This window comes from Platalea leucorodia (genome assembly GCF_965183815.1).
Source record: "Platalea leucorodia genome assembly, chromosome: 3".
Classification (NCBI taxonomy): Eukaryota; Metazoa; Chordata; class Aves; order Pelecaniformes; family Threskiornithidae; genus Platalea; species Platalea leucorodia.
The window spans coordinates 32,287,617-32,309,749 of record NC_138825.1 but is presented as its reverse complement, the minus strand read 5'-3'; the positions used below and the strand labels follow the sequence as shown (position 1 = coordinate 32,309,749).

Here is a 22,133-nt window from a genome sequence, read left to right as displayed (position 1 = left end):
TGGCTAGCTGAAGAAGCTATCTCACTACTCCCACCTGTGGATCTTGTATTATGAAACTAGGTATGGATTTCCTTAATGGTCTCTTTAAATGAAAAAGCAATCTGCTGGGTCTCCTAGAAAGATTGTGACAGGTCAAATGTAATTTTCCATGTAGGATTTGGCCAAGACACATAAACTACTGTCTGCAAAGTAGTGAAAGCTTTGGGGCCTTAAAATGACCATTAAGTAGTATCTATAAACCTCTATTTTTGTCTCAGATAAATATCTGCGCATGCTGCTGCTATCATTTAGCAGCACTGTTAAGCACTGTCTCAGAAATTTTACTGTTGCATCACCGCAACTCAGCTGCAACTGCAGATTAAACAAGAAGGAAAGCAAAGCTTCCTCTGTTTTCTGCAGCTCGTATACCATAAGCATTACAAGAAGAAAATAAATGTGGGGGGGGCAGCGGGGTGTCAGCAATAAGTATAGCTGTAAGCCTGTTTTCTTTGTGCATTTTAATAGAGATCTCCTACGCTGAAGCCTGTACGTGGCTTAGTAATAGCCTCCTCTGTGTTGCCCTAGCCACGACTCATCATTTGCTGCGCGCGAGTACTAAAGGCTGGACCCTGCTTCGTTACATGGCGTCTTAACCTTGCTTTGCCCTTCTACCCGACAACAGCGGCTTTGTTTCCTTTCACTAACAGTCAGACATCACAAATTCCTTCTTTCTAAAGCCATTAAAACAGAACCAGCACCACCCCAAGTGGTTTCAGAACTAACTGATTTAGATGCTGGAGTCTGCTGCAAGGCCAAAAATAACTCCCCCTTTCTTTCTCCTTCATTGGTGAAAGTAGGAGAGAAAGTGGCCAATGACAGAGACACAAATCCCCCGTAGGCATCGGAGACAAATCTATAAAAAAAATAATGCTCTTGAAAAATGTTTCTTTGCTCAGGCCAATAGATACAGAACTGCTGCATGCAATTTTGCTGTACTGATGGTATCGCTTGAATGGCTCACGGACTACATAAAATGCATTACATAATTATATTTTTAAACACTGTCCCCAGCTGTGCTGATGCACATAAAAGCTGTGTTTACAATGGACTCTGCACATGTAATTATTTTGTGGCACTAGCTCTGTGCGTTTCCTTGATGGATGCTCCATGGTGCATAAAATTGTAGCTTTTATCATAGATTCTTGAATATATTCTTTGGCTGTTTCAGCTTTAAATACTCTGTTGTCCTCGCATGGGCGAACAGGACTGATGCCTGGAAGGGCTAAATTATAGCATCTGAGGGAACACCTTTAAGTCCTCTGGGAGCAGCAGAGGGGGAACGTGATGAGTGTTGAAGTCGAGGCACCTGGGTCACGGGAAGCACTGCGCAGCAGAGCTGGCTGCTCCTCGGGACGGAGCGACGGCTCCGCTCCTATTTGGCCTGCACATGTTCATCCCACCCTAATTAATGCTGCATCGACCCAGACGCTTTGCAGCACAGGGAGGATAGGCGATGCCTTGTGCCGGGGTGAGCGCAGGAGCGAAGGGGCTGGAGGCTGCCGGTGCGGAGTCAAACAGAACGCAGCCTGGACTGTCGGGATCAAAAAGCAGCTTTGATTTATCCTCCATTCTGTTTGTATACAGCAAGCGAGCTCCCAGCATTTCACTGTGAGCTCTCCCTTGCCTGTTCTCCATCCAGTTGTGGAATGCCTAACGTTTCTTTATGCTAGCGCAGTAGTTGATGTATAGGACCCAGCGAAGAGGACAGTGGGATATTTATCTTAGATCTGTTCCGGTATTCTTGAGTATTAATATCACTGTGAAAACCTAGATGCTGGAAGGATTGATAAACATCACAGTCCAAGAGTTTTGCCTGCCAAGCAATAACATTTGGAAATAAATAAAGACAAAAAGTAATACAATATCCTGACCAACAGCTTCAAAATGATGGAATAGCAGCATCACAGGTAGCTACCTTGTTTTGGTTTGTTTTTGGTTTTGTTTTTAACTATTGATGTAAAGAACTGGCAGACTTTTATTGTTAATAAGCAAAATGGTTTGGTGTTTTACCTCTCATCCTTGGCTAGCCTTAGATATGAGACTCCGTGAAGGAAATGCAGATTTTGTTGTGAGCCAGTTTTTAACGGCAGGTGTTTGGTTGGAAGTCAGGTCTGCTTTCTGGTAGTAGATAGCTTGAATTCCTTTGTTATCATTCCTTGCCCTTTTCAGTCCTGTGTTTGGTCATGGAAGCTGGAAGCCTATGCTTCCCAAAGGACAGTTGCACCATGTAAAGTAGTAGTTGGTCTAAAGCCAATAGTGACTGAATTATTCCACAGCAAATGGCCCAACTGTTGGTAAACCAAGTTTTCCACCCTCACACGAATATAGTTTTCTCCCATCATGGAAACTGTTCAGCTATGGATGTCCTTAGCATTCCATCTGTTTGGCATGTGAAGTTTACATACCAGCTTCTAGGTTGTTGATGCATTTTGCACCAAAGGGTCAGGCGATGGAAGAACAATCTTTGGAGTGGAAAAAATGTGGAACTGCAAAAGTTTATTGTATGTTCGTTTGTATAGTCTGCCTTTCAGATAAACCACATCCCTGCAAGTATACTGGTACTTGAAAAAGAGTCCTTGGATAACCTGCACAGAAGCTGAGCCACCAGAGGTGCTACTTCAGAAAAGCGAGCAGACAAAGATACCAGAAGCAGTGCAGGGGAAAGACTTCTGAAGTAAGCACCCCCTTGTATTGTTCATATACATGTCCATCCTGTTTCTGGATCACGAGATGTTATTTTATTAGAGATAATGTGGCTTGTACGTATGAAAAAAGGGTATATTTTTCACTAAGGCATACTTCTTACTCAAGTATATGAATATTATTTTCTTGAAAGGGCTTATTTCCTTCTATTCCCTTACTCTAGAGAGCCCTGCTGAGAGTCTATCAGCCATCTAGGCCAAAATATGTTTCTCAAATATGTGATCGTCTTATACAAACCACCATAATTCCATGTGCTTTGATAGAGCTATGACTTAAGCCAGTGGAGGATCTAACTCCTTGGTATTTTATGTAACATAGATAAACCCCAAAATTCGTGATCAGAGAATGTTTCTACGTTTAACATGCTTGCATCGTTACTCTTCCACATTAGTTGCAGTCCCTTGCTGCAGCCACTTGTGCAAGACTTTTCTGTTTATCTTTACGGTACATGGAGATAAGAGTTGCCTGTCTTTTGCAAAATGTTAGTGTTGTGTACAGACAAGAGTAAGAATCCACACTGAAGTTACTACAAATTTTGCTGTTCAGCAGGAACAAAACAGTCCTCTTAAGACTGCTGTTTGAACCCTGACCTTTGCCTTTTTGTGTCTCTAAGTCATCAGAAGCTTCTGTTTCCAAAAGCAAAATAATGCTTTGAGAAGTCCAAGTTCAGTGAAAATGATGTCATGGCTATAGGGGCTGAGGTGTCATCTTTGTTGCAGTAAGTCCCTCTTGGAAATGTCTGATAAAGCCAGAAAGAAAATGGGACTTATTTTACAGATTTTTGGAGCACTATAATTCCATTCTTGCTATATTATGATCTGTGAGAAGCTTTTTCTTTTTTAATTCCATAAAGCCCTATCAGTATATTATCTGAGCAGCCAAGTACTCAGATTATGTAAGTTGAACATAATAGGATGTCTGTAAAACTTTGCTGCTTACAGCCTTGGAAATTTCTACATTGCTTTTCTGCGGTGACTCAGCTGCAGATCTCCCATATGATCTAGAAGAATGCGTGGTGGGGTGGGATTTCCATCCTTTGAAGGAGTGTAGCATGGTCCTCAGGTATGACCTTGGCTGTAGCCTTGCTCTTCTCCCACATCCCCTGGACTTCTCTGGGCAATCTTTAACTGCTGATCAGCGGATGCTCACTGTAGTTTCTGTCATGCATTTCAGTTCTGTCCTTCTAGGAATGTTTACCTTATGTTTTCAAAGCAATCCACCTTTTGATTTGCACAGCAGGAGAATTCGCCTGTTGTACCAGATAGCAACCTCAATATGTACTTTCACAGTCTGTTTCTTATAGAGGATATTTTTGGCCCATAAGTGATGTTCTAAGAATAATTCTACCAGTGCTATTTTTATGATATGTATAGCTTCCCGGTGCATTACTAACCATATGGCCAAGCATAGTATATGCAGCTACATGGCAAGGTTTACTGCCCAGTAGGAATGAGAAGCATGTATTTTGAATAGATGCGTATTGAAAAAAAAAAAAGCATTCAACCTCAAAGGCACCGGTTTAGGACCTTTATTTCTTCTCTTGGTTCTCCCTTGGTTTTGAACGAGGTTCAGCATCATCTTGCTTGGAATTTCACTGCAATAATGTGGGCTCAGAGCAGCTGTTTTTACTTTGCCTTGCTGATGACAGTCAGGAGATAAAATGCAGAGGAGTAAATTCTGCCTGGCTGCTACAGGTTGCATCACTCAACCACTGGTATGTCTCTCAGAAGTGTTACTGATTTTATCTTGGTAGGGGTAAGAGCTCATGAAATGGGATGGCTCAAGGAATGACTAATGAAAGCTTTATGATGAAACTTCTGTCTAAGCCATGTCAACTGTGACTGAAAATTATCATCAGAGGGTTATTTGACAGTCTAGGGTGAATGAGCAGGTGCCCTGAGTCCAGCTTGTTGCAGAGATGTCTTCAATGTAAAATCCACTAACTCAGTTTGTATCAATTAATGTCAGTTGGGAAAACCACAAATGGTGATGTGGCATGGTGGTGAACTGTGCTCTTACCCCTCAAGTGGCTTCTCCGATTCAGAGCTGGACCATTTAATGAGGCAGATGATATTGCCATTACTTTGTGTTTTTCTCTTCTGTAGATAAATCATTCCAGTCAGATGTATACACACAGCTGTGTTTTGTGTGTTCATGCAGAAACGCAGACTCCAGTTCTCTCAGGAACACTCCCAGCTACTCAACTGGGACTACATTATCAATACAAGGCATCATAATATTTAGGTGGGCCTCCTATGCAAATGTCACGGAGAGTCCCCCTGCGTGACTCTAATTTATTACTCTACCAAAATATCCTTCTTCAGCTCCTTGATCCCAGTCCCTGGGATTTACAGTGCTTTAAGGGTTATCTTTGCTTTTCTTGCGACACCAGTAGCTCCCGTACAATCCCAAATCGTTAGTTACGCACTTAAGTCAACGTGGAGGTTTCACCTAGTGTATTGACTTAGTAGCGCTTAGTAAAATTAGCTACTGCCTTATTATGCCAATGATCACGTCCTGCTTTCTGTAAAGCAATGTCCAATTTCCCTATTTCTGCCATAAAGCATTATTTCCCCTGAAGAAGGACAAACTCCAGCTTTTGGGCAGGGTTGCAAATGAGGCAGGATGTGTGCGAGGGGCGGGGGGTAGAAAGGGGACGTTTGCCAGCTTTGCTCTAGGGAGTCGGGGGACAAGGTGGGAACTGGGGAAGTCAGAGCTTTAGCCTTGGCTCCGATAATGATTTTCTGTGTGGACTGTTGTAAGCTCTTTCATGTCTCCACCTCATTTTGCCCAAACCTAAAATGGAGTTCAAAATTGTCACTTCTCTAACACCTCCCCCTCCCCACACACACACAGAGTTGTGAGAAGGTTTAATGTTTATCTCGGAGGCTATGAACAGTATCATACATCTAGGGAATGTATACGGGCATTCATACCCCAGAATAAGCTTTACAAAATCATCTGTAAATAAAATGGCACTTATATTAACCATAAATTTGGGATTGGAACAGAATACGTGGTTAACAAACCTGCAAAACAAGCTTTGTTTCATTGGCTTGAGCTGCTTTATAGTTCTGTTTGTGTATGTGGAAGTGATGTTCAATCTTTTTATATGAGTCACAGGACTGGAAGAACAAAAATATTTGATGGTAACATATAGCAGCAAAACAATTACTCTTTTCATTCTGACAAGCATGATAACCAGAATAGCTAGTTAGAGCTAGAGGTCTAGGCTGGTAGTTTCTTCCCATGTATCAGGGATTTTAGATCTGCTTGCAAGACAGTGAAACAGAACTGAAATGTCAAAACAATTATAAGACAACAGTAGATCAAAAAATAAAATCAAGCATGCCTATTAGGATACAACTATTTACACTTATGAAGGCTCTCCTGGTCAGTGAGTCCATGCAGTATTCTTACACAGCGCAGCCTTGTCTAGCAGCTTTCTGTACCTTTATCCAGAGGAGACTCCTTTCCACCCTGCTTGCTGCATTGCACCACTGATTTAGTGAAGACATCATCCTCATAAGGATGCTCTTCTAACTCACCTCTGAAATCCGCTTGCTTTTCTCCTCTGACAATTAGGTTTAAATGTGCTGCAGCAAAGTACTCATCCTTAGCAGTCGTATGGCTTTTTAAGTGATAAACTGCATTAGCAAATTCCTTATTAGATAATCTATCAAATGAGGTCATGCATAATTTTAGCAGTCTCATCTTGATTTATAGCATGATCGCAGCAAATTACGCATACACAAACCAGCATGCTGGCTGTCAAAGTCAGGTATTTTCACTCTGCTAAAAAAGCTATTGCCAAGCCGGCCCAGTGGCCTACTGGTAGCACTCTGCATCACCACGGCTTGCCCAGTTTGCGCTACCGCCCTCAAGCTCACCCCTCACCTCTTATTAGGACTGACGAGAGTTCGAGGCGGTAGTCTAAATCCTCGCTTCATACATCCTAACAGTAATCCTTAACGGTGTTTATTCTGACAGGTTTTCCGTACTCCCCTTAAGTAGGGGCACAGGCTTGCTAAAAGGGTAAGCTTAGGTATGGGGAAACTGGGTCTGCGGGGTGCTGATCTGCTCCCTGCCTCCCTTCTGTGTTCCCAAGGGAATGCAAAGCTAGTTGGAGTGAATCATCAAGCAGCGCTGCGCACGCCTGTAACAGAGTCTGCTTTCTGGTCCAGGCTGCTCGGGCCGGGAGAGGCTTGGTTGCTGCACCCACAGGCACGGGAGGAGGCAGTGCTCCGTCTCCGACGGCCATCTGCATTGGGAAGCTGTGCCACCTGCCTCGCTACAAGCAGAAGTGATGGCATTCAGGGAAAATGGGGAGGGAGCTTCAGGAACAAACGCTGTTTCTGAACTGCACTTTGCTACCGCTGTTGCGCTTCTGCTCGCTGTACCCAGCGTCTAGCCCCCGCACTGCAAGTAAATTGCTCCTGGGACCCAGAAGGGACGTGATTCCTATCCCCCAGCTTCAAACTTCTGCTGCAAACATTTCATCTGTGGAGATTTATCTGGAACTACCATAGGGGGGAGCTGCAATAAATTATCTAGTCTTGCCTTTCTCTTCACCTGCTCTCACCTCACATTGGTATTTCTAGGGTTTGAGCTGTGCAAAGGGGTGAGAGTACATGTCATCTGCATGTCTCTGAATAAGTTATGTGCCTCTCACTGGACTTATGGCCAAACACTGTCCACGAAGGACAAAGTGGGACAGAACAAGATGTGTTCCTCAGCATTCCAGGTATCTGCCCCTAAACTGTAAAATAAAAACTGTAAAATGAAAATCTGAATTAAAATTTCCCCAGGAGATACAAGAATGTAGAGGCCTAACTATTGCTGCATGAAAACTTCTTGAAACGCTTAATACAAGGGTCTCCATGTTGTCTTTGCAAGAATATTCTTGGAGTGAGAGACTGGCAGAAATCAAAGTCGTTTATCAAAATGAGTAAGCAAAGGACATGCTTGCAGCGGATAGCACTGCTGTTCTGCACACCTTACCATAATTTTGCCTAATCCTACTGAATGAGTTTTTCATGCATATATATATATGTGTGTGTGTGTGTGTGTGTGTGTGTGTGTATGCATATCTGTCATGAGTAAAATCTATTGTATCCTCAGTTGACAAGCTGTGTGTGGCAGATTGCAGCAGGGCTTAGGGAAAGAAATTCATGGCCCAGGCTAAGAGTAGAGCATAGGACTTCCCTCCGGAGCCCATCAGCCGAAATAAATAGCAATTGCACCTCCTCCCCATGCCGGTACCAACACCGGTCTGTGGTCCCTCTTCTCTCCCTTCTTTTTGCCCCTGCCAGGGGTAGCTGAAGATGCAGCAGAGAGGATGATGAGAAGGGGTTTGTTTCTTTAGGGCACGAATATAGAGTGAAAATTGGGTGAGCGAAGGAGCAGCTGGGTCGTGTCAGCCCCACAGTGAGGCCGTGCCACAGGATGGAGAGGGGTGAGCAGGCAGGGCTGGCGAGCTTGCTGCAGAAGGGGTGAAATGCCCCCATGCACCTGAGGATGTGTGCTGAGGGAGCGCGGGGGGCTCTGCAGACACCCCCGCAGACCCTGCAGCACAGCCATGCGAACGGCAGCCTCTCACCTGGGTCTGCACTGTAAGGGCATATTCCTCAGCGACCACAGAGGAGCACTGACCGAAACCGTAGCTGGAAGCACGGCAGAAAGTCTCCATCGATGCAGTGGGCACCAGGCTCCCCGAGAGCCCTGCTTGGCCCCCTCGCTGCTCCAGCCCCTGGACAGGGACCCCCAGGCAGGCAGGGGAGGGGGCACAGCCCCATCTCCCTGCTTTGCCTCTGCAGGGGAGCAGCTGTGCCACCCCTCGGGCTCCATGGGGTGATGGGGGCCCCCCAGCAGCAAGCAGCCGCGGGTTGGTCGCTCCTTCTCTAGACCTGCCTCTGCAGAGGTGTTCGCAGCCATTGGCACGGGTGCTGCAGAGCCGGTTGCCTGGCAGCACGAACGCGTCCTCTTCCCCATGACAAACATCATCTCCATCGACCCAGACCACCTCCCGTTTCAAATGTCTGCCCAAGCCGGAGAGCCCAGCAAGGGAAAACGCGGCTCACTGAAATGAGCCGAGCGAGCCCCATTTCATCATTTGGGTGACGCAGGGACCCTTGCACTAAGTGGCTGCCCCACAGGTGAATTCATCCAGCACCAGAAGCAAAATGCCATTGTGCTCATTTTTTTTTCAGTGCTCGGCAATTCAGTCGGGATTAGCACGAAGAGAACAAGCCCCCTTAAAGAAACACATGCTAATTAGAGTGCATGAATATTTAGCTTTCTGAAAAACTGTCAGAGGAAAAGTAATTGTGAAGCTAAGCCCAGGGTCTGCCTTCTCGCTTCTGGGTCTTCAGTTCCTGCTGAAAACATGCTAATGTGTTTGATGCGCCGAAAGCAGGCAAAGCGTTGTATCTGAGAGCACGGAGTGGCTCCAGGTCTCTGTGGCTTATAAAGCGTGTGCAGCGTGTTTATCTGCTCCCAGCTTGGCACTCAGCCTCCGAGCACGCCGCTGCATCCAGCCGCTGTGCTGTAGTAACTCAGATGCTGAATATCGCAGCAATCATAGGATTATGAATTTGAGAGACATAAAAATTACCATCTTCAGAGATATCCATCTTTCTTAAAAGAAAGAAAACGGTTATGAGTCAGGCATGTTACCCACCAGCAGCCTACTGAAGAGAGCTGTCTTCTGCAGTGAGCTGGAGGACAGGAGGGTGCCTGATGAGTGCAGCAAGGGCAAGGGCGCGGGCTGGGAATGGAAGGGGAAGACTAACTACATGCAGCCAGAGAGCAGGGCTGGTCGGCACGCCACGGTGCCAGTGCTGTGCAGGGAGCACGCGGGAGAAGGAGCTAGTGGACTGTCTGCCCAGGTGGCTGTGGTGTGCTGCAGGGATGCAGATTTGGGCTGCTCAGGCTCTGGGAGAAGCTGGGTTTGATGGAAGTGTGAAGGTGCCCAGCTGTGCTGAGCTGCACACCACCACGGCTGACCGCTGCAGCGCAAGGTAGGGTGGGTATCTCTATGCCAGGGCGCAGTTACTTGTAGAGACGTCGTATTATGAGACCCTCTCTTCCTGTCTGCAGGAAGGCTGAAATCAGCGTGGCCTATCCGTCGCTTTCTCAGTCTACTTTGAAACAGAAGATTTGTCCCAAGGAGGCTCAAGCTACATGAAAGCAGGCACGCCAGGTGCAGAGGCAGCTCTCATCTCACTGTGACTGCTTGACATGATGGGGGAACGAGCATCACGCCATCGGGGAGCTGCAGCCCCATCCTCTGCAACATCAACATCAGCCCTCCCCACCTGGGGCGGTGGCAATGGCTCAAGGGAGCCAAAGCCAGGGCAAAAGGAGAGGGGCAGAGACCAGCCACAGGGAGATGCACAGCAGGGGAGCGCAGCAGCTTGTCTGTTTTCAGGTGAAGAAGGACATCTCTGGTGGGTGCTGCACAAGAGGAGCTGTGGTGCAGCGGGCAGGGGTATAGCTGGTGAGGCTGGGAAGGAAGGGCTGCTATTTAATTGCCATCCCCGGTTCTATCAGCAAATACGAGGACGAGCCGTCGCTGGTGTGGAAGGTAGCAGATGGCCTAATTGTGAGATTCTCCCTTGCAAGAGCAAAATTATATACTGTTTTTAACATCTTTGCCTAGAGCTGAGTGCTAGCTTCAGATACTACCAAGATACACTGAACAGAGGCGCTTTGTGCCAGAAATGTGCTTTAGTGATAATCAGGAGAAAACTGTGCTTGAAGTGACATTTAAAAAATAATTATTATGACCCATTGCTGTTAGTCACACATCCCAAAAGCTGATCTGACCAACAGAGCTTTCCAAAGGATCTGCTGCTTGACATATCATCTGGAAATTACGCCATCATTGTGTCACCGTGTCTCGCCTTGTAACTACCAGGACACTGCCTATGTACGCACACCATTTTTTCCCCTCTTCTTGGGGGAAAATAGTTCTCTCTGTCTTCTGATTTTTCTCATGCTGCTTCAGCTGGTTTCGTGCAGATTTTTGTCTCAGCCATTTGCTGGAGAGCACAGGCCTTCCTTTCCCAGAGACAGCTATGAAGCATCGTCATCTCATCTCTCCTTGCGTGAAGCCCCAGGCACCGGCACCGGCACCACCACCACCAGCACCGGCACCGGCACCGGCACCGGCACCGGCACCACCACCACCACCACCACCACCACCACCACCACCACCAGCAGCACAAAGGTCCAGAGTGCCCTGTAACAGCTCGACACTCTGCAAAACTCCAGGCCTGTAGGCAGAGATGGCAGAGCTCGCCTGCGTCACGCTAATATCAGGTGCTTGAAACTTTATATTGAAGGTGCAGGGTCATTACTGGTGAGTCGTTATGGCAGGTGCATTTTGTCAGCTCCAGCTCTGATCTGACAACAGGGCAGAGGGCAGCACCTCTCTCAGCTGGGTCAGGTTTTCAGAGAAAACTCTGGTAAGGACATAAGTGGGAGAGAAAACTTTGACTAACCTGTAAATCTGCTTATTATGACTTAGCAGTAAGTGCAAAACCCAGGGCAAGGATCAGCTTGGTCTGGAATCAAGTGAATGCTCTGTTTCAGGATAACAGCCCTCTTCTTGTTGATTTTTTTGCAGGCCGCTGGATATACTTTTAAGGACTTTTGCCTGCTGAGTATACCATGTGCTGTCTCCTCCTGCTAGTCCTTTAAACTTCACCAGGTTTGTTGGGGTTTTTTGGTAATAAAAGGGCTTTAATGGATTATCTGTAAGCTTTGTCTCCTAAACTATTAGGATGTATTAAATCTTCTTTAAATCTGCCTTTCCCTTACTGTTCATCTTCAAAAGGCTCTTGTCCATGCAGTAGATGTCTATGCTGCAGCAGTCTGTCCTCCTTCCCCTCTTCTGCTCTTACTTTCTTCCCCCTAGGTTGCTCAGAAGTCTCCTGCTAAAAATCCCACAGCTGTGACACACCAGATCTCTCTCAAATCCCACTGATTTCATGTCTCAGCCTCCAATTAAATCTCCCTATCTTCCCCTTCAAGGCCCTCCATAATGTTCCTTTGCCTTTGATCTCATTCCTCCCACTCCTCCTCCTGCCTGTATTCTCCCAGTCACCCCTCCTTTCTGCTCATTTTATCTTGTTCTTGGATGGTTCAATCTTGCTTTTTTCTTCACGCTCCTCTGACACCTCAATTCATCTCCCATTTTCTATTAGCCAAACATTTTTCCTCTTGTTCTGTCAACTCTACCTTAAATCCCTATCTTTTTCTTCCTTGCTAGTGATAATACTCCACATGCACTTGCGCAGAGTCGCCTGAGCTGTTGTCTCATGTGGTTTTCCTGGAGCGCATGTTCTTCACACCAGGAATTTGTGGTTCTCCTACAGTGCACACCCCACAGATACAAACACACAAGGGTCTTTTGAAGAGCAGCAGTTGCTGGTAAGTAACCATTCATTATTAATCCTGTTGCTTACATGACACACAGAAAACTCTAAACTTTCTCTAGCTGGGTAACAAGAGGAATCTTCTCTATGTTGATGTGAAAGTACACTTTGGGCGCTCCAGCTAGGTTAATGCATAAAAACATGTTATTTAAATTTACAGCGACTTAAACTTCCTATAGGCAGCAAAGCCATTCGAGGAACATAAATAAGAAGCAGGCTATTAGAAGAGGTTTTGGGTCTCACTTCGCTGTATTGCCTTGCGCTACCACGTCATCACTGGCTGCATTCAAGTTGCCTTTAACATCTTTACATTCCTGCACATGACAAACAATAGGGACTAGCTCCTATACAGCAGAGGAAATATAGCAGCAAGTGTCTCACATCCATTTCTCAACTGTCATCAAATAGCTTTTATTCATGGCATAGCACAAGTGTCAGCCAACTGGCAAAGGCAGCCTATATTAAAAATGTTGGGGATTATTCATGTCAACAGACACAAGGGAGCTTTTCTCAGTCAGTGGATCTGCACTAGTGGTGGTGTGAAAATGCAGCAGGTTCTCCAGAGTAATCTCAAATCTGAATAACTTCAGAAGGAGGCCAACAGCTGACTGTCACTTCCAAGTAAATTAAAAAATTCATCTAGCGCAATTAGATGACAGCGTGGATAGGTGAGAGGTTTAACTGTGTGGATAGACAGAAAAGGCTATACTGTAAGGATGTTATGTAGAAAGACTAAGATGATATTTTTTTAAAAATGCTCAGATTGAAGATGGTCTGAAGGTGGTGAGCTGGTGGTGGCTTCTCAGGTTTGCTTCTGATTACATAATTAGCTGATAGGTCCTCGGCCTGTTTGATTGCAGGCGTTTACTGTGCTATTTGGAATATGATTGCCATTGGCCACGTGATTTGTCTTTTACAGACAAGGTGCGATTTAGAAATGGATTAATTCTTTCTCGTTTTAAAAGATTAAAAAAAAATCCCTGTTTAACTGAAAATACCTTTTAGTAAATTTGTGAGAATATTAATAGAAAAAAAAAAAAAAGACGGACACAAGCAGGGAAATTGTTCATCTTAAAAATATCCGGTAAAGGTGGAAAATGATGGAGGTTTCAGATGACTCAGGTTAACTGTTAAGGGCAATTCCCCGACCAGTTATTTCAGTCCCACTGTATTTGCAGAAGTCTATTATATTCCATCATCTTGCATTTTTTAATTGTTGCTTTTAAAACATATGGCCTGCTTCTTTTCCCCTTCAATTATTTTCGACTAGTTTAGTTCTCTGAACTTGGTGATGTTATGCGGATATGAAATCAGGAGCAATTTAAGTGGAAAATAAAAAATTAAGGCCCATGCCAAGTTATCATGAATAAGGTGACCTGATCTGCTCTGACACAGATCTATGTTCCACTTATGCTCTGGAAAACTTTGGATACTATATTTTTGTCAAAACCTAATTTCTGTACAAATGTGTGATGCAGAAGAAACCCAACCAGCAAAACCCTCAGATGTATCCCATGGCATCTCCATGACAACATATAGATGCACGGTCTGCTATATACATCGTTATCGGGAGACTAACTGCTCCTAGATTTTTTTCCCACATCGAGCTGAAAGGCAGACCGACCAACAGGGTAGCTGGCTGCAGGGGATGTTGCTGGGATTTAAATGTGGAAACCGCAGTTCGTGATTCACGCAGGGTAAACCGGAGGCAAATGGAGCAGCCTTACTGAAGAGGTGAGCCTTGCACTACAGCTTCCCTTGCTGAGGCTGCTGGGTCAAGTAAAGGAATGGGCACTGGCAGGTCTCCAACGGGTCTGAAAAGTCACGCGGAGGACCTTCGCAGGGTTCTCAAAGTCTTCCTGAAAGGCTGTTAGTGCAACTAACCAGCAGAGTGAGATAAGCACGGAAGGTAATTTGGGTTAATGAGTTATCCAGAGAGGTTTTTTTTTTTCCTGCACAAGTAGAAGGAAAGGGAGAGCGATCCTGTCCTCCGTCTCCGGTGGAGAACTCTGAACTCTGTGGCAAGAGGTTCACTCTCCACTCTCCGGCAGCACGTAGGAAACCAGGGTCAGCAGGCCAGGCCCGTGGCACATGCAGCCAAAGCTTTTCCCAGATGGATGATCACTCCTCACAGGCAAAGGATCAGACTAGGACTAAGAAAAGGAACCTGTCATTCAGCGCGCACGCGTGTGTGTGGTTATCTCCTCTTTCATAGTCCCCAGTGTTTATTGCACTGGATTTAATTGCTCTGTCAGTTTCATGTTAAATCAAACAATAAATGTTGCCGTGTCGTTTACTTGCTTCCCAGAGCAGTTAGGAGCAGGACCTTGGGTCGATGAGCAGTCCCGTGGGGTCAGGAGACTGGCTTTTTCCTTCGGGCTGCTCTGCAGAGGGACTGACCCTGTACAGCTGCAAACGCCATGCCGTGCCGGGTCTGCCTGAGGCACTGGTGGCTGCAGTGCACCAGCTCCCAGCTGGACACTGGCGTTTGAGAAGTGTGGTAAGGATGCACCGGCTGGGATAGCTGAACAGCGATAGATACAGTAAATCCCCGCTCCGGCTTTCTTCCTAACCTGTCCTTTCCTCCGCTCCTTCCCCCCGCGCCGGTGTGGTTTACATCACTTCATTGAAGGGTGAGCGGCCTCGCCTTCGCGGCGGCGGCTGGGCACGCGCGCGGCCGCTCCTGCAAAGCAGCTGAAGTGCTGTAATTTCATACTCCAGCTGACGGTGCAGGAACTTTTTCATCTGCCTCTGCCCTAGCATAGACATGGTCCTGGCTGCCGCAGGCACTCTCAGCGCAGTCGGTGGAGCTGAGTTAGTGTTTGCAGTGGTTGGGAAACATTCCTACTATAAGCAGGGCTGTGTGTGTAACTGCCCGAGTAAAGCAAGGTTGGCCTTTTTATACTTGTTTCTGGCTTCTGGACTGGGGAAGTTGTCTGCACTCCTACACCCCTCTAAGTAAGGCACCTTAGGCACCTTACCTCCACTCCCTGCTGCTCAGCTTTCCTTTCTGAGAAATGGAGATAACAATATTGACCTTCTTGGTAGAGCACTTTCTCATTCTTTTTTTATGAGATGTGCCATGTAAAAGCTGATCGTTAGGTATCGTTCAGCTATAAAAAGTCCTCACCTTAACAGTGGGGTACAGTATGTTATCAGCCATAAAAAAAACCTTACACTGATCTTTAGCATTTAGGGGTAGACCTTTGTTCTGCTTAGTTACTTATAATCTTTGGAGTGGTGTGCCTGGGTTTAGGGTTTTTTTGCTGCTTTCTGTGTGTTTGTATGTATTGTGTACATATAGTTGACTTCTGCTTCTGTTAGGGCCAAAGATCGCTCGGTTTAGCTTAACATACAGATGTCAGTTGGCATCAGCCGAGTGACTGGCCTGTGATCTGCCATTCAGCACGTTTCCTCTGAAATATAAGGGAAATTAGTCTGCCAACAGATAAGAAATAGAGTAAGAAACCACTGAACCAAAATGGACAAAAAGAAGTATTACGATCCCTAAGAAATAATCTGCCTTTCCTTCAGCATACACCCTATGAACGTTTTACGCTGACAGCCAGAGCTTGTCCATTCGTTGCAGATAGCATTTTCCTTTACCATAACACATATTTCCCTCTATGTAGCCTCTGAAGAATAAAAGAAATTCCTTTTTCATCCATAGGGCAGCTGAAAGCTTTGTCTCCAGCCTGGACCCCCACGGTGCAGGGGTGGCAGTGTTGAGGAGTGCCCAAGTTCATGGCAGGTGGCAGCTGGGCATGATGGAACCCAGGAGTCTTAGGTAGGTTCAAATTTAACAGCATTTCCACTGCAGCGTCTAACTGCGCATGTCAGGAAGATGTAGGCAGACAAAAAGCCATCACAGATAATACTAATTCAAAGTCAAGATGATGGCAGGAGCAGCAGAGTCAAGCCCCAAATAGTCCCCCATGGCCTAATACCTCTTGGTCTGGAAATGACAGTGGGGTGTACAAAGTGTGGGGAGCCCCTGGTGCTGAGCTGGATGATACTGGAGGCTCAGCTCTCCAGCGGCCGTCTCAGGAAGCAGCAGGAGCGGCGGGACAGCATTTACAACAATGATGACTGAGTTTAGGGTGTTTCAGAAAGAATTCAGTATATCCTGCGGGCTTGGGCTGGTGTTCCTGATGGATGCCAACCATTCAGGTGAGAACAGAATAATTAACCATTCTTTCGCTTACAGATGACTGAAACAATTGGAGCTGGGCAGGCTCCCCACAAGGCTCTTCAGGAATCTGAACTGAGCAGCAGGGTGGTTTGGCTAGGGGCTAATCTACCCATTCAGGTAGAGATCAACTTGAAGGCAGCTATTTCCTTTGGGGGGTAGAAGAGAGACAGAAACAGGACAGAGAGCCAAGAAGGCTCAGGTGTAGCTGGAGGAGCCCCCAGCAGTGTGACCCCAAAGAAAAGCCGAGGGAGGGATTTTGGGCACAGTGCTTTCAAGCAAAAGACACTTGAAACTGCAAAGAAAACTCCTTGCTTCTTGTTTGGCCTTTGTTTTGAAAGTTCAAGGACAAAGGGCTTCGTGCATTCAGTGTTAATCAAGAGCACTGATGTAAGGAATTAGCCAACTCCATCAGCATTCTCATCCCAATGGAACCAACCCAAAATAACTCTCGCCCCAAAGTCATCGGGGCTGTGTAACTGATATGGGCTGGAAATAATAATGGTCTATATATTTCTTAAGAGAAACTTCTTATTTTAAAGACTTTGGTAATAAATACATGCAAGAGTTGAAGGCAGCAAAGAGCTGGATAGGCTATTATTCTCCAATCAATTCCATTTTTAAGCCTTACTTAAAGAATGCTAATTTTAAATGAGATATTCTTCTGATCATTTCTACAATTGAAGGGATGTAAATTCACATTCGTAATGAATGCTTTTTTTTAATATTTGATTGCAGTAATCCAAATGATCCTATTTAATATCAAGGACAGAGCTGGTATCTGTTTTTTGATAACTGCTTTGCATAGCATACTCCATACGGTTAAAATTTTTGGAGAATGGTTTTCGAAGACACAACTCTTTGGTAGGACAGTCCTGGTGGCTGGAACAGGCTCCTGCGGGCAGAGCACCGGAAGGCCACAGAGCTCAAAGTCACAAATTCCAAGTTCTTTGTATTTTGTCCTAATAATCTTTTACTGCATTGTTCTAACCTCAAGCATCGCTTGTTCAGACTTCAAAGAATAAGATGTGCTCATTTTACCTGTCTCCTCTTTTTAGCTTTCACCTTATCCTGTTGTCAGAGCTGGCAGGTCTTATTCTGGTTCCCAGTCTTCCTGTCCAGTTGTACCTTCTCCAGCCTGAAAACAACACTCTTCAGCCTTGCAAGGTACATTTGATTGGCTTCCCATCCTCAAGGTGATGAGTTTAAAACCCCACAGTCTTTGGAAAATGAAATGAAAACTTCAGTTCTCAGGACTGTACATGTGAAAATCCTAGGAAAAGAGTTTTGGAGGGCTTTTGACCAATGCAATTCAGAGTGATAAAAATCCTTAGAACAATTTAGCTTTAGTATGGTAATTATACGCACTGAGAGTCAATGAGAACATGTAAGAAATGCTATTTGTTTCTATGTCTAATATGAATAATCATCATTATCAACATTCAGAATAGGGAAGATGACAAAAAGCAGATATTGTAGATAAGTTGGTGATAATGGGCTATTCATAACAGGAATATTTTTATGTGTTCCACATGGTATTTTGTAAATATTTCAGTTGAGCAGAGTTTTAGGTCATATATAGTTTTCTTAATATTTATAAAAAGATCAAGAATCAGATTTGCAGAAAAGCAGCAGAGTTGCGGGTAGTGCAGATGAGAAGCAACGCTGTCCCCTGTGACGCCTTCAGGCATCCTGAGCTGAAAGTTACAGCTAGCCAGATGTCACATGGAATTACAGGGCAACTGTATACCTGCACTACAGTGCTTTATCATTAATTATTATTATTCAGACACTATGCTGCCTGCAGTTTGTAGATACTGAAAGAATGTTAAGAGGGCCATAGTCAGAATTTCTCAGTATAAGATGGAGACGTAAGTCTCTCTAACGGAGACTTGCTTCATGGCTTCGGACAAAATAGCCACTCTCTCTTCATTCTCTCTGTAAACGAGGGCTAGGATTTGTGTCTCGTGGCATGTTCTGAGATTTTTTTTTTCTTGTGTGCACAAACTGTTTTGACAGTGGAAAGTCCAAGTCTTATTTCACAACAGCCTTGCGATTACAGTACAAATGGAGCAGACCTCGTCTCTCCTCGGAAAGGGACAAACAGCTTGGAACTCGACAAGTACTCTAGCCAGTTAGAACAAATACAGTTTTGCAGTCCATTGGTTTCCATTTACAATGCCAAGTTTTATTTGATTTATTTTTTTAATATCTACATGCCACAATACCAACTTCCTCTTTTTCCTTTTTAAATGAAGTGTCATTGGCACGTGGTCCTCATTAGCCTAGAGATATTTTGGATAAGTTCAGACAAAGGATCAGCAGACAGACAAAACACGGCCATTTAGGACAGTGTTGATGATGCAGCCCAAAATTGTTTTCTCCTTATGTGAGAGAGTTTAGGATTTCAGAGCATACTGGACTACTATATAGTTGCATGGACCACATAGGGGGGTCTCACACATACGTAGGAGAGGTGGGGATGGCTGGGGAAGGAGGAGGGAGAGAGAGGGAGTAGCTACTGTCGAGAGGAGCCATGCACTGATAACCCTCTAAACTGCTGGAAGAAGCGAAGTTGTTGCTGATAATAAAAAGTACTCACAATACCTATGGGTTGCAAAGAGAATTTGACCTATCAGTGATTAAATATGGGGAAACTTGCATTGTCATTGCTCACACTGACTGGTGCTTAGGGGTAAATGGAAGATTGGGCTGTCAGGCTGTCAGCTTCTATGAGCCCTAACTTCCCCCTGAAAGGGAGATGGCCGTTTTCCCAACAACGGCCCCAGCTCTTCTGGTTACAGCCAGTCAAGTCCCATGACATCAAATATTAATCTGGCACAGAACTTGGGCTGTCCGAGTACATTTTATAACCAACAGCATATCAAATCCTTTGGACCTGATGACAATCGCTCCTTTGTTGTCAGATCAGTCAGTCACTTTAACCCAGATTCTCAGCCAATTCAATGGAAAGACAACGGTGCTTCAGAGAACTGACTACTGCAAAAGCACTTTAAAAAAAAATGAAGAGAAGGAAGGCAGGGCTGGAACTCGTCACAAAAGATCCCACCATAAAATCAGGGGAGCGCACAAGGAGCCTTCGCTGACCTCGCAGCGAGAGGCCGTGTCGCTGTTTCGCGGACGGTTTCTCTGCAGGGGCAGGCCTCGGATCATCCCGAATCTAGTCTTTGGCCTCGCAGTTACTTCAGAGCCTCGGGCCTGATCTGTTTGCGCAACAGCATTTGTATTCCTTTTATAACAGAATTTCTGTCTGTATAACAGAAATTTCTAGCACTATGAAAGCAAATAAACTTTGGAAGTCAGATTTCCCAGGTGGAGCGTGAAAAGGCAGGCCCAAGGCACCGGTCTCTTCCCGTTGTTGTTGCCTGACCACAGTCCCCTGTAATCTGGCAGGCAGATGGCACCTTCGGAGGGACTCTGTGTCAGGCAGCTCCCGCCTACGTTTTCTCTAGCATCCAGAACTGGCACGATGCTTTGATCCACCTCTGATTTTGTCTATTGAATGTGCAAGGAAAAAACAAGTCTTAAGACGGTTAGCAGAGGGCTGAGCATACAAGCATAGCACATTAACAAAACCACTCCAATTAGCTGGGGGGAAAAAAATGACAAAAATGAGAAGAATTTTGCTCTTCTCTGCACAAGACTAGAGCCAGCGAGAGAAAATTATAACTTGACCCTAAATTATTCAAAGGAAGCAAAGAAATAAAATATAGGCTAAGGAAGAATTCTTCCTAATAACTTGAACCAAAAGCCAAAGCACATTAACATATGAGGACTGGAAGATTCAGAGGAATAGCTGGAAGGCAATTGCATGCCTGTAGTCTTGGAGAAAAATATAGGAACTCACTTAATTTAGTAATGAACCTGGCATGCCTCAAGAAAGGGAAAGTTTCTACACTGTATTGGCACCACTCCTGACCTTATCATGTGCAGAATAGATGGCTCAAAGAGAAGGTAAGGAATAAAAAGAGGCTTTTTAAATGTTCAGAGGGATTCTGCCACGGAGCTTTTTTCAGAAGGTGTTTCTGAGTGGGCTGGAGTGGGAGAAAGGGTCGGAAGGCCAGCGTAATCGTTCTCCTTTGCAGAGTCACCTATTGAATGATACTTAGAGGCATAAGCTACCCCAGCTATGGAGAATAGTGTACTTCAGGCTGCTTTTAAGAGACCAGTATGCGTGCTTTTGGGTGTCTCCCCAGTCCTTGGAAACCTGGTAAGAACCTTTGATATTGCCAAAGTTGGGTACAAGTATCTGAGTCTAAGCTGTTTATTTTTAAGAACAAAAAGTCAGCAAATAAAAAATAGACCCGAACACATTGCTTAAGGATGTGTCAGAGAACTCGTGACGTCATGCAAAAAGCTACTTCTGTGGCAGCGGAGTGCAAAATCCAAATGCATTGCTAAAGCTTAAAAGTTATTACTGTCTGGAAGGCTTGATAATCTTGTGTCTGTTCTAGCAAGTGTTTGAACACACACGCACACATGCATGGGCCACGTTAGCTGCTGGTTCCCTTTGGGGCAGCTTCAGCTGCGAGGACAAAGGCAAAATAAACACAGAGGTGGGAAGGCCCTCTCAATCCTTGGTATTTTCATTACAGGAGTTTGCAGTATAGTAGTCAATGCAGCAGTTAGTCTGCAAATGGAGAGCTCTGGTCTACTGCTGTCAGTCTCACACCCACTGTTCGTGCACACCTACGTTCCCTTTAAAAATAAAATTGTAAGAGCTCTGAATACAAATGTGTGAAAGTTTTACTATTTAAAGGGATCTTCTGGAGAAACTATGTCAAATATGTAGCTCTTTCTAAAATGCCAGTGGCACCCAGGATTACTCGTTCTGCAACCGCTGCTTTCTGCAGCCAGCTGGTAGATGGATGAAGCTCACATCCCGTGCGGGGCTACCCCTTTTCCCAGCCACCCGCCTCCTGCCACGCTCTGCTTCGCTACTGCTTAGGGAAAAGCATTTCCCAAAGTTGGGAAAGGACTGGAAACCGCATGGGTTTCCAGCTGGCAACCTTAGCAGTTGCCCCGTGTGATTAAAGCCGGTGGCCTGGGGATGAGCAGCGGGAGGCGTGCTCACTGCCTCCGAGCGATGCTCCAGAAAGGGAGAAGCAGCCGGAGGGAGAGCGCTGTCAGCAAATGCCACCCACCCCAGCAGCACAGCTTGCTGAAGCTCTGCTAGCTTCAGACAAGCGCAGTTGCGGAATATCGCATGTTGTGAGGGCCGTGGAGGTGCGGGGGGAGCGGAGGGAGGGCAGGATGATGGAGGATGACAGCGCAGGCGCTATGCCGGGTCTGTGGTGCCCCGTTCAGAGGTTCAGGTGCACCCCTGACCATCTCTCTGCTCGATGTACGTTAGCCAGTTTTAGTGGGCATTTGCACAGTTCTCAGCTTCCTGAAGAAGTGAGATGCCTTCCACTTAGGCATTGCTGTTATTTCAGGGGGAAAGCAGGGCATTTGAACAGGAATGAAGGCATCAACACCTGATATCCCCTTTGCCAGGTAAGCCGATAGCATGAATGGGATGTTCACCCCGTCACAAGGCATTAAATATTTCTGCCCTGACTTACTCCAGCTCCGAGCTATTGTCAGAAGAACCATTAGCTGCTTACATCAAGACATTAAGCCAAATCCTGGCTCCAGTGAGGTCAGTCATAAAACTCAAATTGATTTCAGTGGCAACAGAAATTAGTCTCCTAGACAGTGGTCAAGAGTGAGAAGTTAGATGGCAGTTTGCTATCACCTAA

At 45.5% G+C, this 22,133-nt stretch overlaps 1 protein-coding gene across 5 annotated transcripts in view; it reads left to right on the top strand.

The window, feature by feature from the left end:
- The window catches only part of PPP1CB (protein phosphatase 1 catalytic subunit beta), a 100,249-nt gene that overhangs the window by 67,662 nt on the left and 10,454 nt on the right, over nucleotides 1–22,133 (top strand). Inside the window, exons 1-6 of one of the 5 annotated variants that reach the window (XM_082305371.1) lie at nucleotides 2,574–2,713; nucleotides 9,841–11,064; nucleotides 11,372–11,455; nucleotides 12,045–12,177; nucleotides 15,853–15,969; nucleotides 17,430–17,538. In XM_082305371.1, the coding sequence (XP_082161497.1) occupies nucleotides 12,086–12,177; nucleotides 15,853–15,969; nucleotides 17,430–17,538 (318 nt within the window). In that variant the 5' untranslated portion in view covers nucleotides 2,574–2,713; nucleotides 9,841–11,064; nucleotides 11,372–11,455; nucleotides 12,045–12,085. Of the gene's footprint in view, nucleotides 1–2,573; nucleotides 2,714–9,840; nucleotides 11,065–11,371; nucleotides 11,456–12,016; nucleotides 12,178–15,852; nucleotides 15,970–17,429; nucleotides 17,539–22,133 lie in introns of those variants that run through there. The other 4 variants (XM_082305369.1, XM_082305370.1, XM_082305368.1 and 1 more) reach the window with 4 other exon arrangements.